Here is an 18,902-nt window from a genome sequence, read left to right on the forward strand (position 1 = left end):
TAGAACATCTATGATTAGAATGTTAGATCACATATACCTTTTTTTCCTCTAATTTTTCTCTTTGTGTTTTTTTCTGCCTTCTGAAACTATTTTAATCGTATTTTTAATAATTGGTTTATTTTTCAAAAATGTCCATTCATTGGAGCTAGTGCACACACTGCATCAGAACATGGTCACAGACGTGCAGCTCACCATCTTTACCAACATGCTGAACATGTCACTCTTCCTGCTTGTCATTTTCTATCACTTCGTTTCTATCAACAACCCCAAAAAGCAGGAATGAAAGTAGCACTTTCTTCACTCCAGAGTTCTAGGACTTAGTCTGAGGTAAGATGGAGGGTGTGAGGGGCATTCACATTTCCCTTCTTCACTCTACCCATCACAACATACAAAGCAACCATACCTATGGTTTGTTTTTTTTTTCCAAACAATTTCTATTTCCTCAAAGTCTTCCTTAACCCTATGAAACAAGAAGCTGTTACTGAATAGGGCCCAGAATTGGGGGTTTCTTTTCTATTCCCTCCCCCCTGTATAAAAATATAGATTTTTTAAAAAGAGACCATTCATTGGAGTTATTATTTTTATGAACTCTTTCTTTTCTCTAATATTTATCCTAAGTCCTTAGTAACTTGAAAGTCCCATCTTCTCACTGTAGCCTTTATTTTAAATGTGCAACTTCAAAGTAAACCAAATTCTCTATCATCTAACTCAAATTTTCAATACACAAAATATATCAATAATGTTAGGTTTTTATAAATATAAAATAGCTTTTTTTTGTCTTACTTTTTAATCCCCACAAAATAGTTGAAAGCATTTTACAATCTCAACTAGAAATACCACAATTACATTAAGTGACTCGAGGAAAAGAGTTAATTTTGTATGAATAGATTAAATTTGCTTGATTGCTCTTTTTCAGTGAAGACTGTTAATATCGAGTTGAAAATGATAGCTCTATTTGTTTTTGGTAAATACATATGGGGAAAATTTTTCTTAGCTAGTTCAATAAGAACTGCAAATATAAACTGCAAATATAAACATTAGCCCAAGTTCCCCACAAATAAATGAAATAAAAGATACCTGATAAAAATCCAAGAATTAGTATTTTGAAAATTAAAGAATACAAGAGATTCAATAAAATGCTCTTCCTTTCCAGCCCCTTTCTGTCTGACTTTCCATAAAAATCTGTACTAATAAGACATCTACATTTTCACTCTAAGCATAAATTTTAGTTTTCCAGGACAACAACCAAATATTCTGAGTAGCTGCTCTCCAACCTCCATATTTTCCAGCTCCAGAAACTAGTCCTGTGTAGAACTAAACTTTTTTACTTTTTTTATCCTTACCATTTGAAACCTAGAAATCATCAGAATACAGATGGTCTTCTATGTTAAAAAGAATTAAAACAAGTTGAGGAAAGTCTTAACAATTTCAGAGAATTCTTATCTAAAATAACTATTCAGACGATTAGATGCCTCTTCTGCCACATACCCCAATCTCCAATCCCCTCCAGTTCAACTTTTCCAAATTAAGTTTTCCACCCTCACCCTACTCCAAACATGATCACCAAGATGAAATCAGGACGTAAGTAAAAACAACCTAAGTATTACTATACCGTCTATTCCGTTTCACAAATCTAGTTATACTAATCAAGAAGGAGATACTAAATATCTAAATAAAGAATTTTTTAATCCTTAGAATATAGAACATTTGTATTATGATACCCTTGGGAGTGATTTGGGCAAAAATACTTAGTAATTTGAGAGGGGTGAAACACTCTTTCTAAAGAGGTCACAAGTTAGTAAATAATAGGAACAATGACAATACTAATAATGCACTATCTCTTATAATGAAAGATGTTACTAAAATGGGGTAAAAGGCATACAGTTAGAGTAATAATATTTCACTACCAATCTTACATACAGAAAACCTTTTGCAAGACCATGTGACATAATTATGCAGCCTGTGTCAAAGAACATAGTAGTGGTTTTCAAATTGTTCTTCAGAACCTCTCAGTCCCACATTCTGAGACTACTCTGCTTCATTCAGATTGCTATTTCTTTCATTCACTTATGCATACAATAAATACTTAATAAAATGCTTATTCCATGCATGTACTATGGTTAACTAGCACCTTCTAGGATCACACCTACGAATATAAGGGAAATAATCCCTGCCCTCAGGAAACCTAGTCTAGTCAAGAATACAAATATCAATCAAATCATCAGACAAGTCATTAACTAATGACCATAGATAGAAATACTATAAAATATAAAAGATAGCTATATAGTGCTACAAAGGCACATAACAGGGAGTTTCTGGTGAGTTGTATCCATCTTAAAAGTTTTCGCATAGATATTAGCTAAATAAAGGATACCTGTTCCCAAACTGCCAAAATACTGTAAGCTAACCTGGCACTTCTGGTGGCAATACAAAATCTACTCTGATGCCCTACTTTATCATGACACTGATTCAAAAAGGCCACAGATGCAACTATTAAGGTATCTTAAGTATCTCTAAGCACCAGATACGATCTTACATGCTTTAGGACTAAAAAGGAACATTCACTTAGGAAATATCTCAAAACACTTAATTGAATGTCTGAAACACGAGGCATTGGAGACTGTTTCCATATAAGAATTAGTTTCCAGGGGTGCCTGGGTGGCTCAGTGGGTTAAAGCCTCTCCCTTCGGATCAGGTCATGATACCAGGGTCCTGGGATAGAGCCCCGCATCAGGCCCTCAGCTCAGCAGGGAGCCTGCTTCCCCCCCCCCTCTCTGCCTGTCTCTCTGCCTACATGTGATCTCTGTCAAATAAATAAATAAAATTTTTAAAAAAGAATTAGTTTCCAGCATATCTCAGAAAAAATTGATAATTTTTTGAATTCCAAATCTCCCCTCAAAAACAAAAAATCAGTCTAGAAATAAGGAAAATCAGAACTAAAAAATGTATTATAATTCTACTGTGAGAATTAAAGCTTAACAACATGGAGACATAAAGAACATACAGATGTCAAGCTGGCAACCAGAACAGTAAGTGCTGACACAACACAAGGAGTAGAAGGTTAAGATCAACATTTCTAGGAACCAGGGCAGGCAAAAATAGAAGAAAGAGGGTCACAATTTAATTGGTCAATCTTATTTGTAGTTGTTGTCAAGTTAAATGTGTGTTCATGGCCCTACTTGAGCTAAGAGTGAATCACTCTTGAAAACAAAATAAATATTAACATATTTATAGCCATAAGATACTTTATATAAATCCCATGAGTAGAATTTCAAGAAATAACAAGTTTTAGAAGCAAAATAAGTCCTTACATTAGCAATTTGCCATGTGATTCTGTATTGCCTATTAAGCTTTACTGGGAAGTCTGCATATTATATAATTTGAAAAACCCACTAACTATTCACTGGTGTTTTCTAGTGTTAAAATATTCAGTGGAGGCTACACTTCTTTATAAATACTACTAAGCTTAGTATTTCATATTCATAGTATATGAATATACTATTCACATAGTATATGAATTTTAGATATTCATAATAATGAATATAGCATATAAAGACTGCTTGCTGTAAGTACTTTAAGAACAACTTATGCTTCCAGGAATTCCTAAGAATTTCTAGGAATTATGATTTCTTGTTCCTGAATCCCAAAGATTAATGTTTACTGGGAATCTGAAAACACTACTTGGACTCCCTCTTTGGAGTTCTGAGTTTAGAAGAGAAGCACGAACATGGACATCAAAAAAAAAGTGTTACAGGTGTTATGATGAAATTCTACAATGAAGACACAAAGGCCAAAAACACCAGGATAAATCAGCCTGTAAAAGTCTGGAGAAGGCTTCATTAAAAAAAAAAAAAAAAAAACCACACACATACACACACACACAAAAAAAACCCCACACTATTTTCCAGGTAGAGTAGAGGGAGGACTGTGCAAAGGCTGGGATCATGAAAGTCTCTCAAGAATCTTAAGTAGTCTACTAATATGATCAAATATATATGTTAAAGAAAGAGCTCCCTGGAGGACACATGGAGAATGGTTTCCAAAGTGTGTGAGACTGGGGTTAATAGAACAATCAGACCTCCACAATCATTAGGCACATTCCATAAACAAAACAACTCTATGCATTGTCAAAGATCCATTCATATCTGACCAGTGTAGAGAGAAATTTGTAAGAGAAAGTGGAAACAGATATATTAAGTTATAAATTGCAAAATGACAAATAATATTTTAGAGAGAGAATGATGATAATGATCTCTTCATATTTCACATAATCACTTAAAATAAAGGAAGAAAATCAATATATTTTTAAAAATCCTTAGTAGAATAAATCAAATCGTTAAGAAGAGCAATTTCTTTAAAAAGAGGTGTCTAGATGCTGGCGAGGATGCAGAGAAAGGGGAACCCTCCTACACTGTTGGTGGGAATGCAAGCTGGTGCAACCACTCTGGAAAACAGCATGGAGGTTCCTCAAAATGTTGAAAATAGAACTCCCCTATGACCCAGCAATTGCACTGCTGGGTATTTACCCTAAAGATACAAACGTAGTGATCCGAAGGGGCACGTGCATCCAAATGTTTATAGCAGCAATGTCTACAATAGCCAAACTATGGAAAGAACCTAGATGTCCATCAACAGACGAATGGATAAAGAAGATGTGATATATATACACAATGGAATACTATGCAGCCATCAAAAGAAATGAAATCTTACCACTTGCGACGACATGGATGGAACTAGAGGGTATCATGCTTAGCGAAATAAGTCAATCGGAGAAAGACAACTATCATATGATCTCCCTGATATGAGGGAAAGGAGATGCAACATGGGGGGTTAAGGGGGTAGGAGAAGAGTAAATGAAACAAGATGGAATTGGGAGGGAGACAAACCATAAGTGACTCTTAATCTCACAAAACAAACTGAGGGTTGATGGAGGGAGGGGAGTTTCGAGGGGGGGTGGGATTATGGACATTGGGGAAGGTATGTGCAATGGTGAGTGCTGTGAAGTGTGTAAACCTGGCGATTCACAGACCTGTACCCCTGGGGATTAAAATATATGTTTATTAAAAAAAAAATGAAAAAAAAAAAAAAAGAGGTGTCTAGTTACCCTGTCACTGACCCTCCTCAAGATTCTAAGGACACCTTATTCGTTTTCTAAGTCTAATTACCCTCCTGATTCAGATTAACCTGTAATTAATAATACAGAATCAATAGAACTATTTTTAGTTGTCTATAAGTACCTAATTGCTTTCATTGCTATTCTTCTTTCAGATTATATTTAGGAAAAGTAATTTATTATATGAACATCTATGAATCATAATCAGGCTAAAATCTCTTATTTCTCCCTCTCCATCATCTCATTCTGTTAACCATAGTGTTATGCAGATTTTGTAAACAATTAAATCTGTTCACATGCAAACAATTTTGGTTTAATCACTAACAACAATAAAGAGCTTACACCTTCTTTTTTATATTCTTCATGCTCTACTCGTGATTGTTTTAAAAGCATACTAATATATCCTATTATGTATTCCAAAGCTGTTATACATAAGTGAGTGTACGTTTTCAAAATTTTTTTGACATGTTACTGGAACAGCTCCAGAAAAAAAAAAAATTAACACTTTTGGGGAATTTAACTGAATCCTTTTTAGTAGCCAAATAAGAAGCTGGTGGAGGAGAGAAGCCAAAGATTAAAATAAATGCATTATTCATTTTTAACATGGGTTTTTCTCTTATTCTTCATTGTAATAGCTCTAGAAGTAATTTTACTGTTAACACTGAATTTTTGGAGTGGTGTTATAGAAATCATTTTTCCAAAGAAGGAAGCTAAAAAGATTTTCTGCTCACCATCAGTGCACAAAATTGAACAAGGGACAATCGTCACACACAATATGCTTCCAATGAGCATACTCTTATGCATAAAAAGAGGAAACAAAGCAGTTCAGGATTGTATTTGTAAAAGGATATTAAAAAAAAAAAAAAAGCACAGAGTGCTTTTCAGAGTGGAAAAACATGAGAGGCTCTCCATAGTTAAAATCAGCACTAGACTGTTTCCTACAGTAGATTTAAAGCAAAACATCTGTGTTATTTATATAATAGCAACAGTAAGAAAAAGCACAAAGGTAGACTTAAGACAGCTAATGACCCCAGTTCATATGCTACAAAATATTTTTATTTTTATCTAACAGTCACCTGAACAAGGGTTCTAGTATTCTGCCGTGGCAAATACGTCCTAAAGATTGTCTCATATTTTCCATAATGCTAAGTAGTCTAGCTTGTCCATATGTCTTGCTTAATATAGCTAAATACTATGAATGCTATTCAGTTATCAAAGATATAAAGTTTAGGGATATTCAAGTTTAGGGATATCCTTAATCTTCAATACAGAATAAGAAATTAACCTCATGCACTTTTCACCTTCCCACTCAACATCCAAGTGCTACAGTCCATTCTATTTTTTTTTTTTATACCACGCCACCAAACATTTTTACTGCAGCAGTAAGTGTGGAGAAATAGAATCCTGTAGGAGAGAAATGGAGTGAAAAAGAGAAAATGTAAAGGTGGAAAAGACGACATAAGAAAAACTGATTTATCTCTCTTAGCTTAGAGAGCTCACCCAGTATTCCTAGACCAGATGGAAAGAGCAGTATGCTACAGAATTCTCCATCCCTACACTCAGATGTCACAAGGAATGGAAAGGCAAACCTTGTTAGGAACTAATATTTCCATGTGGGTTGTACCATTTATTCATTCATTCCTATATGGACTAACCTCCAGATAGTGATTTTTTTTTTCTTTTTGCTGATTTTCTGTGTGGGTACCTCTCAAATTTAATCAATCCTTGATCCCTCTCCAAAGCCCAATCATATATTTCCAGGCCCTGCCAATGAGCTCCTTAGAACCTTTATCTGAACATCCCCCAAACCTGAACTCTTTTTTTTCCTGATGCTGGGGGGAAAAAAATAGTTCTACCCCTTAATTTTTTCCATTTGGGTAAAAATTGCATTTCCCAATGACTGTTGAAAATATTAACAATCCTTTGACCTAATAACCAAGGATTTCATGATTCTACCTCAACCTAACTTTCAAAAGGATATCACACTGTCTTTCACATACTCCTTGTTCAAACCACTGAACTATGTATTATTAAGTGGAGTATACCTGAGCATTCATATCTTGTGCCTTTGTTCACATTCACTAATCTTCCCTCCTAGCTTACTCTTTGATAGATACTAAGGAGGAAGCAGCATACAAAGATGGATAACAGATCTTATACAATTCTAAAATTCTTAAAGAAAGAAGGAGCATGGGCTTTGGAGTTGGATAGAACTGGGTTTCAATTTAGATTTTGCAATTACTGGCCATATGACTTTGGGCAATTTCTTAAGCCATGGACAGCTTCCTAACCTGTGAAATGAGAATAACATGATCTATCTTGGAGAGTTGCCAGGCGATTTATATGATATATTTTAAAAGCCAAGACAGTGTCTTGCATATAGCAAAGTCTCCATCCTTACATACCATCATTACTTCCCAAAACAGAATGTACTCAAAACACTAATAAGTTAGCTCTAACCTGCCTATATCCTAAGCTACTACAGAGAGCAACTATAGATTTCCTCTTCTCTTCTGAATTTGTAATTTGTAGAGATAACTAAGGCTGAGCCCACAGCTTACGCCTCTTGACCCTTTGCCTAGTGATCTTTCCACTCTCCCACACCATCACACTGCATCCCCAAACAATTTAAGGCAAGCAACATCAGTGTTAATGAGAAATTAGTGTGAGAAACTAACAGAACCATATACATATATGAGTGTCTTAGGCAAATAATTTGGTTTCCTTTTCAAACCTATAAGATTCAAAGCTTAGCTCATGGTGGAAGAGCACTGCCCAACTGTAATAATTTTTCTACTCCAAGATACTATCTAATTGAGTGTGAGAGGGGACAATTTAGATTTTGTCACATTACAGAAAATTGAGCTAACTAGTGTTATGCTTCTATTCCACTCCAGTGATATTTTAGCAAACTTTATAGACTGGCCTCCTAGACTCCTAACTGCCCTTTATTCAAGTCTGTATATGGAAAATGACCTCAGGTGTAAAACTGGGTTATTTATAAAGTGTTTGAAGAAGTCCTGCAGTCTTGGTCTTAGTTCCAGAAATGGTCAGTGCCAAGACCTCCTAGACAGTGTGGAAAAGAGTAGTTGGGGAATCTTGGCAGCTGTGAATGCTTAGCAGCCAAGTGAGAGCTACAAGTCACAGGTCCTGGAAATCTGTTTACATGTAACTATACTTCTGAAGGAAAGTAAGAAGCTGAGGAAAAGGGACTTGACATAAAGCAAACTTATGAATCACCTACTTAATAGAAGCTGGAAAATTAGGCAGGCAGAACCTAGCTTAATAGCCATCCAAAAAAGGAGGTTTGGGGTTTTGTGAAGTTTTTTGGTCTTTATTCCATCTAAATTAGGAGTTCTTTTACTTAGACCTATGCCTCAACCTGGACTACACAGTAAATATTTGTGGGGAGCTGGATGCCTGTAATTCATTTCTTCCTTCTTTTGGTAACAACACTCCACTTCATTTCAGAGAACTCCCTCTTCTCTATTATATTCATTCTTGTTGGGACCATAAATCAATATACCGTGTCTTCCTCTTAAACAGGGATGACGAATAATAGAAGTTCTGTTAAGGAGATGGCCTCCAAAATTTAGATCTAATGTTAGAATGGCTTAAGGATGGAAAGATCATGTCGCAGAACTGGAGCTCTGACAGGACAAGGAAACCCTGTTTATTTTGTTTTAATTAAATTCTATTAGCCAACATATACTAGATCATTAGTTTTTGATATAATGTCCAATGATTCATCACACCACGTGCCCTCTTTAATGCCTGTCGCCCAGTTACCTCATCCCCCCATCCACCTCCCTTTTTGCAACCCTCAGTTTGTTTCCCAGAATCAAGAGTCTCAAATGGTTTGTCTCCCTGATTTCTTCCCATTCAGTTATCCCTCCTTTCCTCTATTGTACTCTACACATTCCTTATGTTTCACATATAAGTGAAACCATATGATAATTGTTTTTCTCTGCTTGACTCGTTTCACTTAGCATAATACCCTCCAGTTCCATCCATGTTGATGAAAATGATATATATTCATCCTTTCTGATGGTTGAATAATATTCCATTGTAAATATGAACCATATCTTCTTTATCCATTATCTGTTGAAGGACATCTCGGTTCCTTTCACAGTCTGGCTAATTTGGACATTGCTGCTATGAATATTGGGTGCATGTGCCCTTTCTTTTCACTAAATCTGTATCTCTGGGGTAAATACCCAGTAGTGCAATTTCTGGGTCATAGGATAGCTCTGTTTTTAAAGTCCTGAGGAACCTCCATATTGTTTTTCTGACACCTAATGCTACCCCAAACCTGGTCTTGAGCCCTTTCTTTAATTCTGTGAACCACCCAGTAACTTCCTAATAGAGTCCTTTTCTGCTTCCTTAGCTAGAGTTGGTTTTTCCTGCTGGCAACCTAAGAATCCCTGATGTGGAACTGAAACCACCTTTGTGCCTAGTCTTCCCAACTGAAAAATACAAATACTTTAGAGGAAACTACCCTTTACTAGGATAGTTTCTTATGGCCCTATTACAGAAGTACAAGCATATGCTTATCAAACATTAGAAATTAGGGGCACCTGGGTGGCTCAGTGGGTTAAAGCCTCTGCCTTCGGCTCAGGTCATGATCCCAGGGTTCTGGGATGGAGCCCTGCATCGGGCTCCCTGCTCAGCAGGGAGCCTGCTTCCTCCTCTCTCTCTCTGCCTGCCTCTCTGCCTACTTGTGATATCTCTCTCTGTCAAATAAATAAATAAAATCTTTAAAAAAAAATTAGAACTTAGTGCAGCTTTTTTTTTTCACTTATGTACTTTTCCTCACTTTTGTCAGAATTAACTTTGTTCTCTGCCATATTTCCCCATTACTCAATTTTCTTCATATTTGAGTAAAGATTTATTGCATTAAGATTAGCTACATTGATTTGTTTGCTTATTTGCTATCCCAAGCAGTAAAGTAATTTATGTGGCTCACATTCTGGCTTAAATGTCAATTTTTTTCTTAACATTTTCAACACCATTGCCCCTTATTCCAATGTCTTTTCCTAAAAATGTAGTATTGTGTTAAAAGTAAATTGCTTAAAAAAAAAAAAAGAGCAATTTGTCAGAAAATTAATTGTCAAAGGTGTAATTCTAGTACTTGCTCTCACAGGTCTCTTCTATGAAACAAATTATCATAAGAAGATGTGAATTTGTAAGTTAGCCTATATAATCAACAGAAGTTTAGAAATCAAAAAAAAAAGCAATCACTTAATCTAAGCCTATCATTTTATAGATAAGGGAATTACGGTTTTCTCAGGCCATTCTTCCTGATTTCCAGCATCACCACTGATTTACTTTCTGTTTTTCTATTTCTTCTTTCATTCAAAGTGGTTCAAGGAAGAAGATAATAAACACATATGTTCTATAGTTCTTCTTCAACAAGAGAAGAAAAAAGAAGGAACCTGACATCACTACTTAAGTCAGTGGCACCAGTAATCTCTCAGTAACTTAAAAGCCAAACCTTACAGTTCTCTTCAACTCCTCCTTTTTTTAAATCTTCTACTTACCAACATCATTGTAAAACTCAAATAAAAGCAATATATGAGCTATAAAATGCTGTATGAGTCAAAAGGTCAACACTGCTATTATTTGTCCTTTCTCTTCCCATGCCACCAACCTAGTCAAAGCCATTGTCACCTTATATCGGAATTAGAATAAATGCCAACAGATCTCCATATCTTCCCCCATTCTAACCCATCCTAGAGACAACTTTTGACATAAATCTCTTAATTCTGCCAAATTCTTAAGAAAGAAATAACTCCAGTAGTACATGTAACTCTTTCAAAGAAAAGAAAAATAGGAAACACTTCCAAACATGTTTTTGAATGCCAGGATGACAACACCAAAACTGTATAAGGATATCTCAAGAAAGCAAAATCAAAGGCAAATCTTACCCAGGAATATGAATGTAAAACTCCTAAATGAAGCATCAGGAAATCAAATCCTACAAATATCAAAGGGATGATCAAGTTCAGTCTATTCTATAACATAATGTAATTTACTACTGGAACAGCATGAGAAAGGAAAATTATATGATCATCTCAAAAGATGCAGGAAAAGCTTTCTATAAAATTCGACACCAATTCATGATAAAAAAAAAATTAAACTAGCAAACTTGCAATAAAACGGAACTGTCTTAGGCTGATTATAGAGTTCCTATTTAAAAAACTTAAGGCAGGGCGCCTGGGTGGCTCAGTGGGTTAAGCCGCTGCCTTCGGCTCAGGTCATGATCTCAGGGTCCTGGGATCGAGGCCCGCATCGGGCTCTCTGCTCAGCAGGGAGCCTGCTTCCCTCTCTCTCTCTCTCTGCCTGCCTCTCCATCTACTTGTGATCTCTCTCTGTCAAATAAATAAATAAAATCTTAAAAAAAAAAAAATAAAAAAATAAAAAACTTAAGGCATTTAGAAGTCAGAAGAGTGGTAATCCTTTGGGAATAGTGAATGCAAATAAGTAAAAGAGCTCCAGGAGGGCTGATTTGTTGATCTGAGTGCTTATGACACAAATGTGTTCAGTTTACAAGAACTGTGCTATACAAATATTATATACATACCTCATGTATGCATTATACTCTGAAAATAAATAAAAATTAAATTCTACAGCAATCATTGTACTTAATTATGAAACAATGAAAACTTTCTTCTTGAGACTGGAAACCAAATAAAGATGCCACTAACACCACTGCTCTTCAATAATCTACTGGAAGTCATAGCCAATGCAATAGGCAAGAAAAGGAAATAAAAGATATAAGCGATGAAAAGGAAGAAATAAAACTGCTACTATCATGTAGAAAATCCAAAGGAACATAAATTATTAGAATTAATAAGGAAATACAGCAAGATCATTGGATTTGAAGTCAAAATAAAAAAGCAACTGGCAGCAGAAAAATATATAGACACAGAAGTTTTTAAATAGTACTATTAATAATATCAAAAATATAAAATAATTAGTAACAAAACAAATGAATGAGGAGTAAAATCTCTACAGAGATTATTTTAAATATTTATGTATATGTATATTGTCATCACATATCCATCTTAAAAAATTCATAGGTACAACCTAAAAATATACTATTTTTATTTGTCAATCATATCTTAATAAAGCTAGAAAAAAATTTGTAAGAAAAAAATTTGTAAGGATACCTAAATAAATGGAGAAATATACCATCCTCATGGAGTAAATACTGATAATATGTCAATTTCCCAATACTATTCTATAGAGTCAATGCAATTTCAATAAAAATCTCAATAGTTTTGTAGAAACTGAGAAGCTAATTCTAAAATTAAAATAGTAAAAAGTTTTGAAGAGAAGGGAAAAGGTACACCATCAGACATCTAGGTAACAGTAATTAAAATAGTGTGATTCTCTCTCTGTGTGTCAAATAAATAAAATCTTTTTTAAAGGGGGAGGTGGAGCCTGGGTGGTTCAGTCAGTTAAGTGTCTGCCTTCAGCTCAGGTCATGAGCCTAGAGTCCTGGGATCAAGCCCCACATTAGGCTCCCAGCTTAGGCAACTGCTCCCTCTCCCTCTGCCTGCCTCTTCCCCTGTTTGTGTTCTGTCTCTGTCAAAATAAATAAATAAAATCATTATCAGTAACAAAATAAAATAAAATAAACTGCTTAACATAATACTTTCTAGCTCCATCCATGTCATTGCAAATCTCAAGATTCCATTCTTTTTTATGAATGAGAGATATTCCATTGTATATATAAGCCACATGGGGGAAAAAAAGAAGCAAATGAAGAAACAGAACTCTTAACTATAGAGAACAAACTGAAGGTTACTGGAGGGGGATGGGTTAAATAGGTGATAGGGATTGAGGAGGGGACTTATAATGAGCACTGAGTATTTATATAAGTGCTGAATCACTAAACTTTTACACCTGAAACAAATAGTTCACTGTATGCTAACTAACTGGAATTTGGTGTTATATGTAAACAATGAATCTTGGAACACTACATCAAAAACTAATGATGTATTGTGTGGTAACTAACATACATGATAAAAAACTTCTAGTAGGTAACATAAAGAAATATCTCATGAACTTGATGCAGGTAAAAAGTTTTAAATTGGACACAAAAAGCACTAACCACGGGGCGCCTGGGTGGCTCAGTTGGTTAAGCCACTGCTTTCAGCTCAGGTCATGATCTGGAGTCCCAGGATCAAGTCCCCGCATCAGGTTCCCAGCTCCATGGGGAGTCTACTGTTCCCTCTGACCTTCTCCCCTCTCATGCTCTCTCTTACTTGCTCTCTCTCTCTCAAATAAATCAATAAAATCTATTAAAAAAAAAAAAGCACTAGGCACAAAGAAAAATATTGATACTCTGAACTAGTTAAAAGTAATAATTTCTACTCATCAAAGACAACATTAATAAAATAAGAAAGCAAACCAGAGATGAGAAAAGATATATACTGGTTTCAAGTACCACTCTAACCTTGAGTTTTATAACTGGACAAATTTCTTATTCCTCAAAGAGTGTCAATTTCTATTTCAGTAAAACAGGAAAAATAAGACATATTACAGTATTAAAGCAATTGAAAAAATGCTGAGTACATAGCAAGTGTCTGACATGAATCTACTTTGAAACACACAGTAGGTACTCAGAATTACATATATCCCTTCTTCATATTCCCTTGAATCAGCCTATAATCTAAATCACTTAGCCATTCCTGGCATTGAAAGAGGAAGACATAAGGAAGGAGAGAGAGAGGAGCTGGTGTAAATAAATAAGTGACTTAAAGTTGTTGCACAAAGTTGGAATAATGAAAATGAATATTCCTTAATTTGGACATACACTCAGGGGGATAAAAGACTACTATTAAAGGCTGCAGATTATTTAGAAGATATCTAATGGTTTAGAAAAACACTTTCATTTAGTTTCTTGGCAATTTGCAACTTACAGCCAGAAAGGAATAAATACAGTCATGTTTGGGATTTGGTTAAACTTTTTTTTTTTAAGATTTTATTTATTTATTTGACAGACAGAGATCTCAAGTAGGCAGAGAGGCAGGCAGAGAGAGAGGAGGAAGCAGGCTCCCTGCTGAGCAGAGAGCCTGATGCAGGACTCTATCCCAGGACCCCAGGATCATGACCTGAGCTGAAGGCAGAGGCTTTAACCCACTGAGCCACCCAGGTGCCCCTTGTTTAAACTTTTAAACTGCATTTCAAAATGTCAGATTTGGCAAAATCTAAAATAAACTTTGCCAAGTCCTTGACTTTTTTTATTTGCATGTATTCAAGGGAAATCCAGCTTGTAGATTTGAATCACTTAGATTTGACTCATTAAAACATAAGAGTGTTTTATCAAGCCACAAAAACTCTGCCCCAAATTATTTACAGTTTAACTCACACACAAAAAAAAATTCTTATATAACCACAGCTTTCACTCACTAAGTTGCTGAGACTTGGAAGAAGAGATTAACTCAGAAAGGACTCATGAAAGACAGACATTTTGATGAAGTAATTAAAGGAGGGAAATAACATTGAATACACAGGAAATGGAAAACCATTCCAAGTATGCAGAGAGAAGTGATATTACATCAATGATAAGAACCATATGCAAATTTCGGTTATTGGATTTTGAATTAAAGATATTTTTCTAAAATGTCTGAAAGAACAACTGGATCTTTGGAGCATCCATAAAATTTCCATCGGGATGTATTTATTCAGCAAAGGCTTACTGTGTGTCTCCATGTAGTTCTAAGAAACACTAGCAAACAATGCTGAACAGGACAGCCAAATCCTTGTCTTCTGAAAGCTTACAGTCTTCAAGAATAGATTTAAATTAAAAAAAAAAAACAAAACAGTGAAGATACAATTACAAATTGCAGTAAGAGCTAGGAAATAAAATGTAGGAAACAGTTTTATTACATATGGATTTTAAATTGCAGTGTTAGGGCTATTAATAAAAAAGAATCACAGATTTTCAAGTTCTCAGAGACCTTGAAGCTCATTACATCCAGTTTTTCCAAGAGGAACCTAAGGCAATAATAAGTCAAGTGCTTTGATCAAGGTGAGGGGCAAAGGGAGAAACAAAGCTAGACCTCAACACAGGTTTCCTAACTCTGTATCCTAGATAGATGACTTCATTCAAATTTTACTGAGCATCTACAATGATTAGGCATTATGCTAAGTGCAGCGGGGGGGGGGGGGGGGGGCAAAAATTAAAAACAGCCCGCCCTACCCCTGAAACAGATGACCTTCCTGGAAGGAATATAAGCAGACAAGCAAATAATCACCAAAAGATAAATGATATAAAACAAGTTAGCACAAAATTCGGTAGCACAAAGAAGGAAATCCTAACTTTGTGAGATCATGGATGGCTTCACTTAAGCCAAATCATGTGAAATGAATAAGATTTTTCCAGGAGGACAAGGCACAGCAGCATTTCAGAAAGTGTAAAGAAAATATGCAAAGCAATGCCAGTGTTAAAGATCACTACATGTTCAGGAATTCTAAGTATAAAAATATCAGGGACCCCTGGGTGGCTCAGTCACTTTAGCATCTGCCTTCAGCTCAGGTCATGATCCGAGGGTCCTAGGATCCAGTCCCGCACTGGGCTCCTTGCTCAGCAGAGAGTCTGCTTCTCCCTCTGCCTGCTTTTCCCCCCTGCTTGTGCATATACTCCTCTCTCTCTCTCTGACAAATATAAATAAAATCTTTTAAAAAATCAGGTACTTGGGTGGCTCAGTCATTAAGTGTCTGCCTTCAGCTCAGGTCTTGATCTCAAGGTCCTGATATCAAGGCCTTCCTGCATCAGGCTCCCTGCTTAGCGGGCAGCCTGCATCTCTCCCTCTCTCCCTCTCCCACTCCCCCTGCTTATGTTCCCTCTCTCGCAGTCTCTGTGTCAAATAAATAAATAAAGTCTTAAAATTTAAATATATATATATATATATAATCAGAGTTCCTCTACATCTGAGCTTTTTCTTAATTATTTTTGTCAAAGTAATACATGCATATAGTTAAACAGTGTTGAAAGATTTAAAACACAACATTCCTGTGGCAACAACTCTCCTGGTCACCCAACCATCAAAGCTCTCCCATTCCCAGAAGTTATTACATTCATTCAACTGCTGCTTCTGGCATTTAACTCCATGGTTCTAAATCATGTATATATATACTGGTATTTTGGTATCCAGCATGATATGAGGACTTTCCCTTTATCTCCACTTCATTTCCCCAACCACAGACTTCCAGTGTGGTTGAAACATAATTTGGGGCTATATCCACAATGGTTCGTATAATGTCTAAGTAAATACTGCTTACTGATTAAGACATTATACTATGATTATATTTCCTTTCAGTAATACCTCTTGATTTTTCTAAAGTTGATTTGCATGCACTTTATCATTCTTTTCCAGTCTCTGGGTAAATCTTCTCCCACATTCTAATAGTTCCAAAGACATTCTAAAGACAATTGTTCTTAAAGTCAGGTCTATCGGATAATGTTTTTTTCTGTGGTTAGGCCCCCTAGAAATCTTCTGTCCCTGTTCCAATCTGCACTGGCCCTCTGGGCTATCCTAGGAATTCCTTTTGCCTCCTTCTATTAAAGCTCATGCTTCTAGATTGATCCTATACTTTTCCTATTCCTTGGTTTATACCCTTACTTTGGTGGAGCCCACATTCCACTAAATTTCTGAGAAAGAGTACACAGTAAGGAAATATTTTAAAATGTTGAATATCTCTGTCATTCACACCTAATATTTTGGCCAAATAGAAAATTCAAGATTGAAAATTATTTTCCTTCTAAAATCTGAATTTTTCAGTCATTATTTATTATCTTCCAATTTCTAATGTTGTTTTTGAGAAATCTGATGCCATTCTTATTCCTAAACTTCATATGTGATATTCTTTTTTTGCAGGGGTGGAGGGGAGGTCCTCTGTAAGTATATGAGTCAGGATTGTATTTAGTTTCAGGTAAAAGAAAATGCAACATACAGTAGGTAGCCAAACAGGGAATCCTCCCACCCCCTAACATGACAAGAAATCCAGAGGTGGGTAGTTATGGGTATCATTAAAGCAGCAGTTTAAGCATATCTGCGCTAAGACCTCCATAATTCTTAGGGTCAAAAAATGACTACTATAGTTCCAGCTATCAAAAGAGGTAAAGCTTATATCAAAGAACAAGTTTCCACGGAAATCCTTCAGACTTCTACTTACATTTTATTTTTTTTTTATTTTTTTTTTAACCAATCCACAGCTTTTTTTTTCAGTGCTCCAAGATTCATTGTTTATGCACCACACCCAATGCTCCATGCAATACTTGCACTCCCTCATACCCACCATCAGCCTCACCTATACCACCAAGCCCCTCCACCCTACAAAACCCTCCAATTTCCCCCAGTTCACTTTTCCTTTCTTTCTCCTAATATCCTCCATGTTAATCCTGATGCTTCACAAGTAAGTGAAACCATATGACAATTGACTCTCTGCTTGACTTATTTCACTCAGCATAATCTCCTCCAGTCCCATTCATGTTGATACAAAAGATGGGTATTCATCCTTCCTGATGGAGGCGTAAAATTCCATTGTATATATGGACCATATCTTCTTTATCCATTTGTCTGTTGAAAGGCATCTTGGCTCTTTCCACAGTTTGGCAATTGTGGTCATTGCTGTTATGAACATTGGGGTACAGATGGCCCTTCTTCTCACTACCTCTGTATCTTTGGGGTAAATACCCAGTAGTGCAATTCAGGGTCTACTTACATTTTATAGGCTAGCACTTTATCACATTTGGCCATAGCTGTTTGGCAAAGGCAAGTTTTGATCTTTCCAACCTCTTAAATGAAGAAATGCAAGGGTAAAAGGAGATTAAAATGGGTTGAGGGAGCGAAGCTAGAGTATGAAAATTACATCACAATATGTTTCAGTGTAGGCCTTTTTAAAATCCCTTTGTGCTGGGCACACCTGCAAATCTCTTTAAATTTGAAACACATTTTCAGTCCTGGCAATTTTTTTTAATTTATTTGAAAATTCCCTCCTCTTTGTTTCTCTGTTCTTTTTCTTGGGAACTTCTAAAAGTCAGATGTTAAGTCTGTGATATCAATTGGCTGTATCTTCTTTCTCCTATTTCGCTTCTCATTATCTCCTAATTCAATTTTCTGGGAGACTTCCTCATCTCCAGTTAACTCTTCTATTGAATATCTTATTTCTTAGGGTATTCTTTGTTGCTTTCATTTTTTCAAAGATTGTATTTAAATTCCAGTTGGTTAACATACAGTGTTATATTAGTTTCAGGGGTACAATATAGTGCTTCAACACTTTCATACAACACCTGGTGCTCATCACAACAAGTGCACTGCTTAATCCCCATCACCTGTTTTACCACCCTCCACACCCTCCCCACTGGGAACCATTGGTTTGTTCTCTAGAATTAAGAGTCTGCTTCTTGGTTTGCCTTTCTCTTTTTTCCCCTTTGCTCTTTTGTTTCTTAAATTCCACATATGAGTGAAATCATATGGTATTTGTCTTTCTCTGACTTAATTCACTTAGCATAATACTCTCTAGCTCCAACAATGTTGTTGCAAATGGCAAGATTTCATTCTTTTTTATGGTTGAGTAATATTCCATTAGGTATATATGTATGTGTGTGTGTGTGTGTGTGTGTGTACACAGCACACCTTCTTTATCCATTCATAAACACTTGGGCTGTTTCCAGAATTTGGCTGTTGTAGATAATGTTGCTATAAACATTGGAGTGTATGTATCACTTCCAACTAGTATTTTTGTATTCTTTGGGTAAATACACAGTAGTGGA

The 18,902-nt window shown here is 35.8% G+C and overlaps 2 protein-coding genes across 13 annotated transcripts in view; one reads left to right on the forward strand and one right to left on the reverse strand.

The window, feature by feature from the left end:
• Positions 1-18,902, reverse strand: part of ANKS1B (ankyrin repeat and sterile alpha motif domain containing 1B) — a 1,143,054-nt gene that overhangs the window by 1,032,080 nt on the left and 92,072 nt on the right. The gene's annotated exons all lie outside the window — the stretch shown is intronic.
• LOC125106672 (dolichyl-diphosphooligosaccharide--protein glycosyltransferase subunit 4-like) lies at positions 170-283 on the forward strand. Its single transcript, XM_047741089.1, has one exon. The coding sequence runs from the start codon at positions 170-172 to the stop codon at positions 281-283; it is 114 nt and encodes a 37-aa protein (XP_047597045.1).

Source organism: Lutra lutra, chromosome 8 (genome assembly GCF_902655055.1).
Source record: "Lutra lutra chromosome 8, mLutLut1.2, whole genome shotgun sequence".
In the NCBI taxonomy this organism is placed as follows: domain Eukaryota; kingdom Metazoa; phylum Chordata; class Mammalia; order Carnivora; family Mustelidae; genus Lutra; species Lutra lutra.

Excerpts from the sequence above, each read along its gene's own strand:
- LOC125106672 (XM_047741089.1), top strand. The coding sequence starts at position 170 with ATGGTCACAGACGTGCAGCTCACCATCTTTACCAACATGCTGAACATG.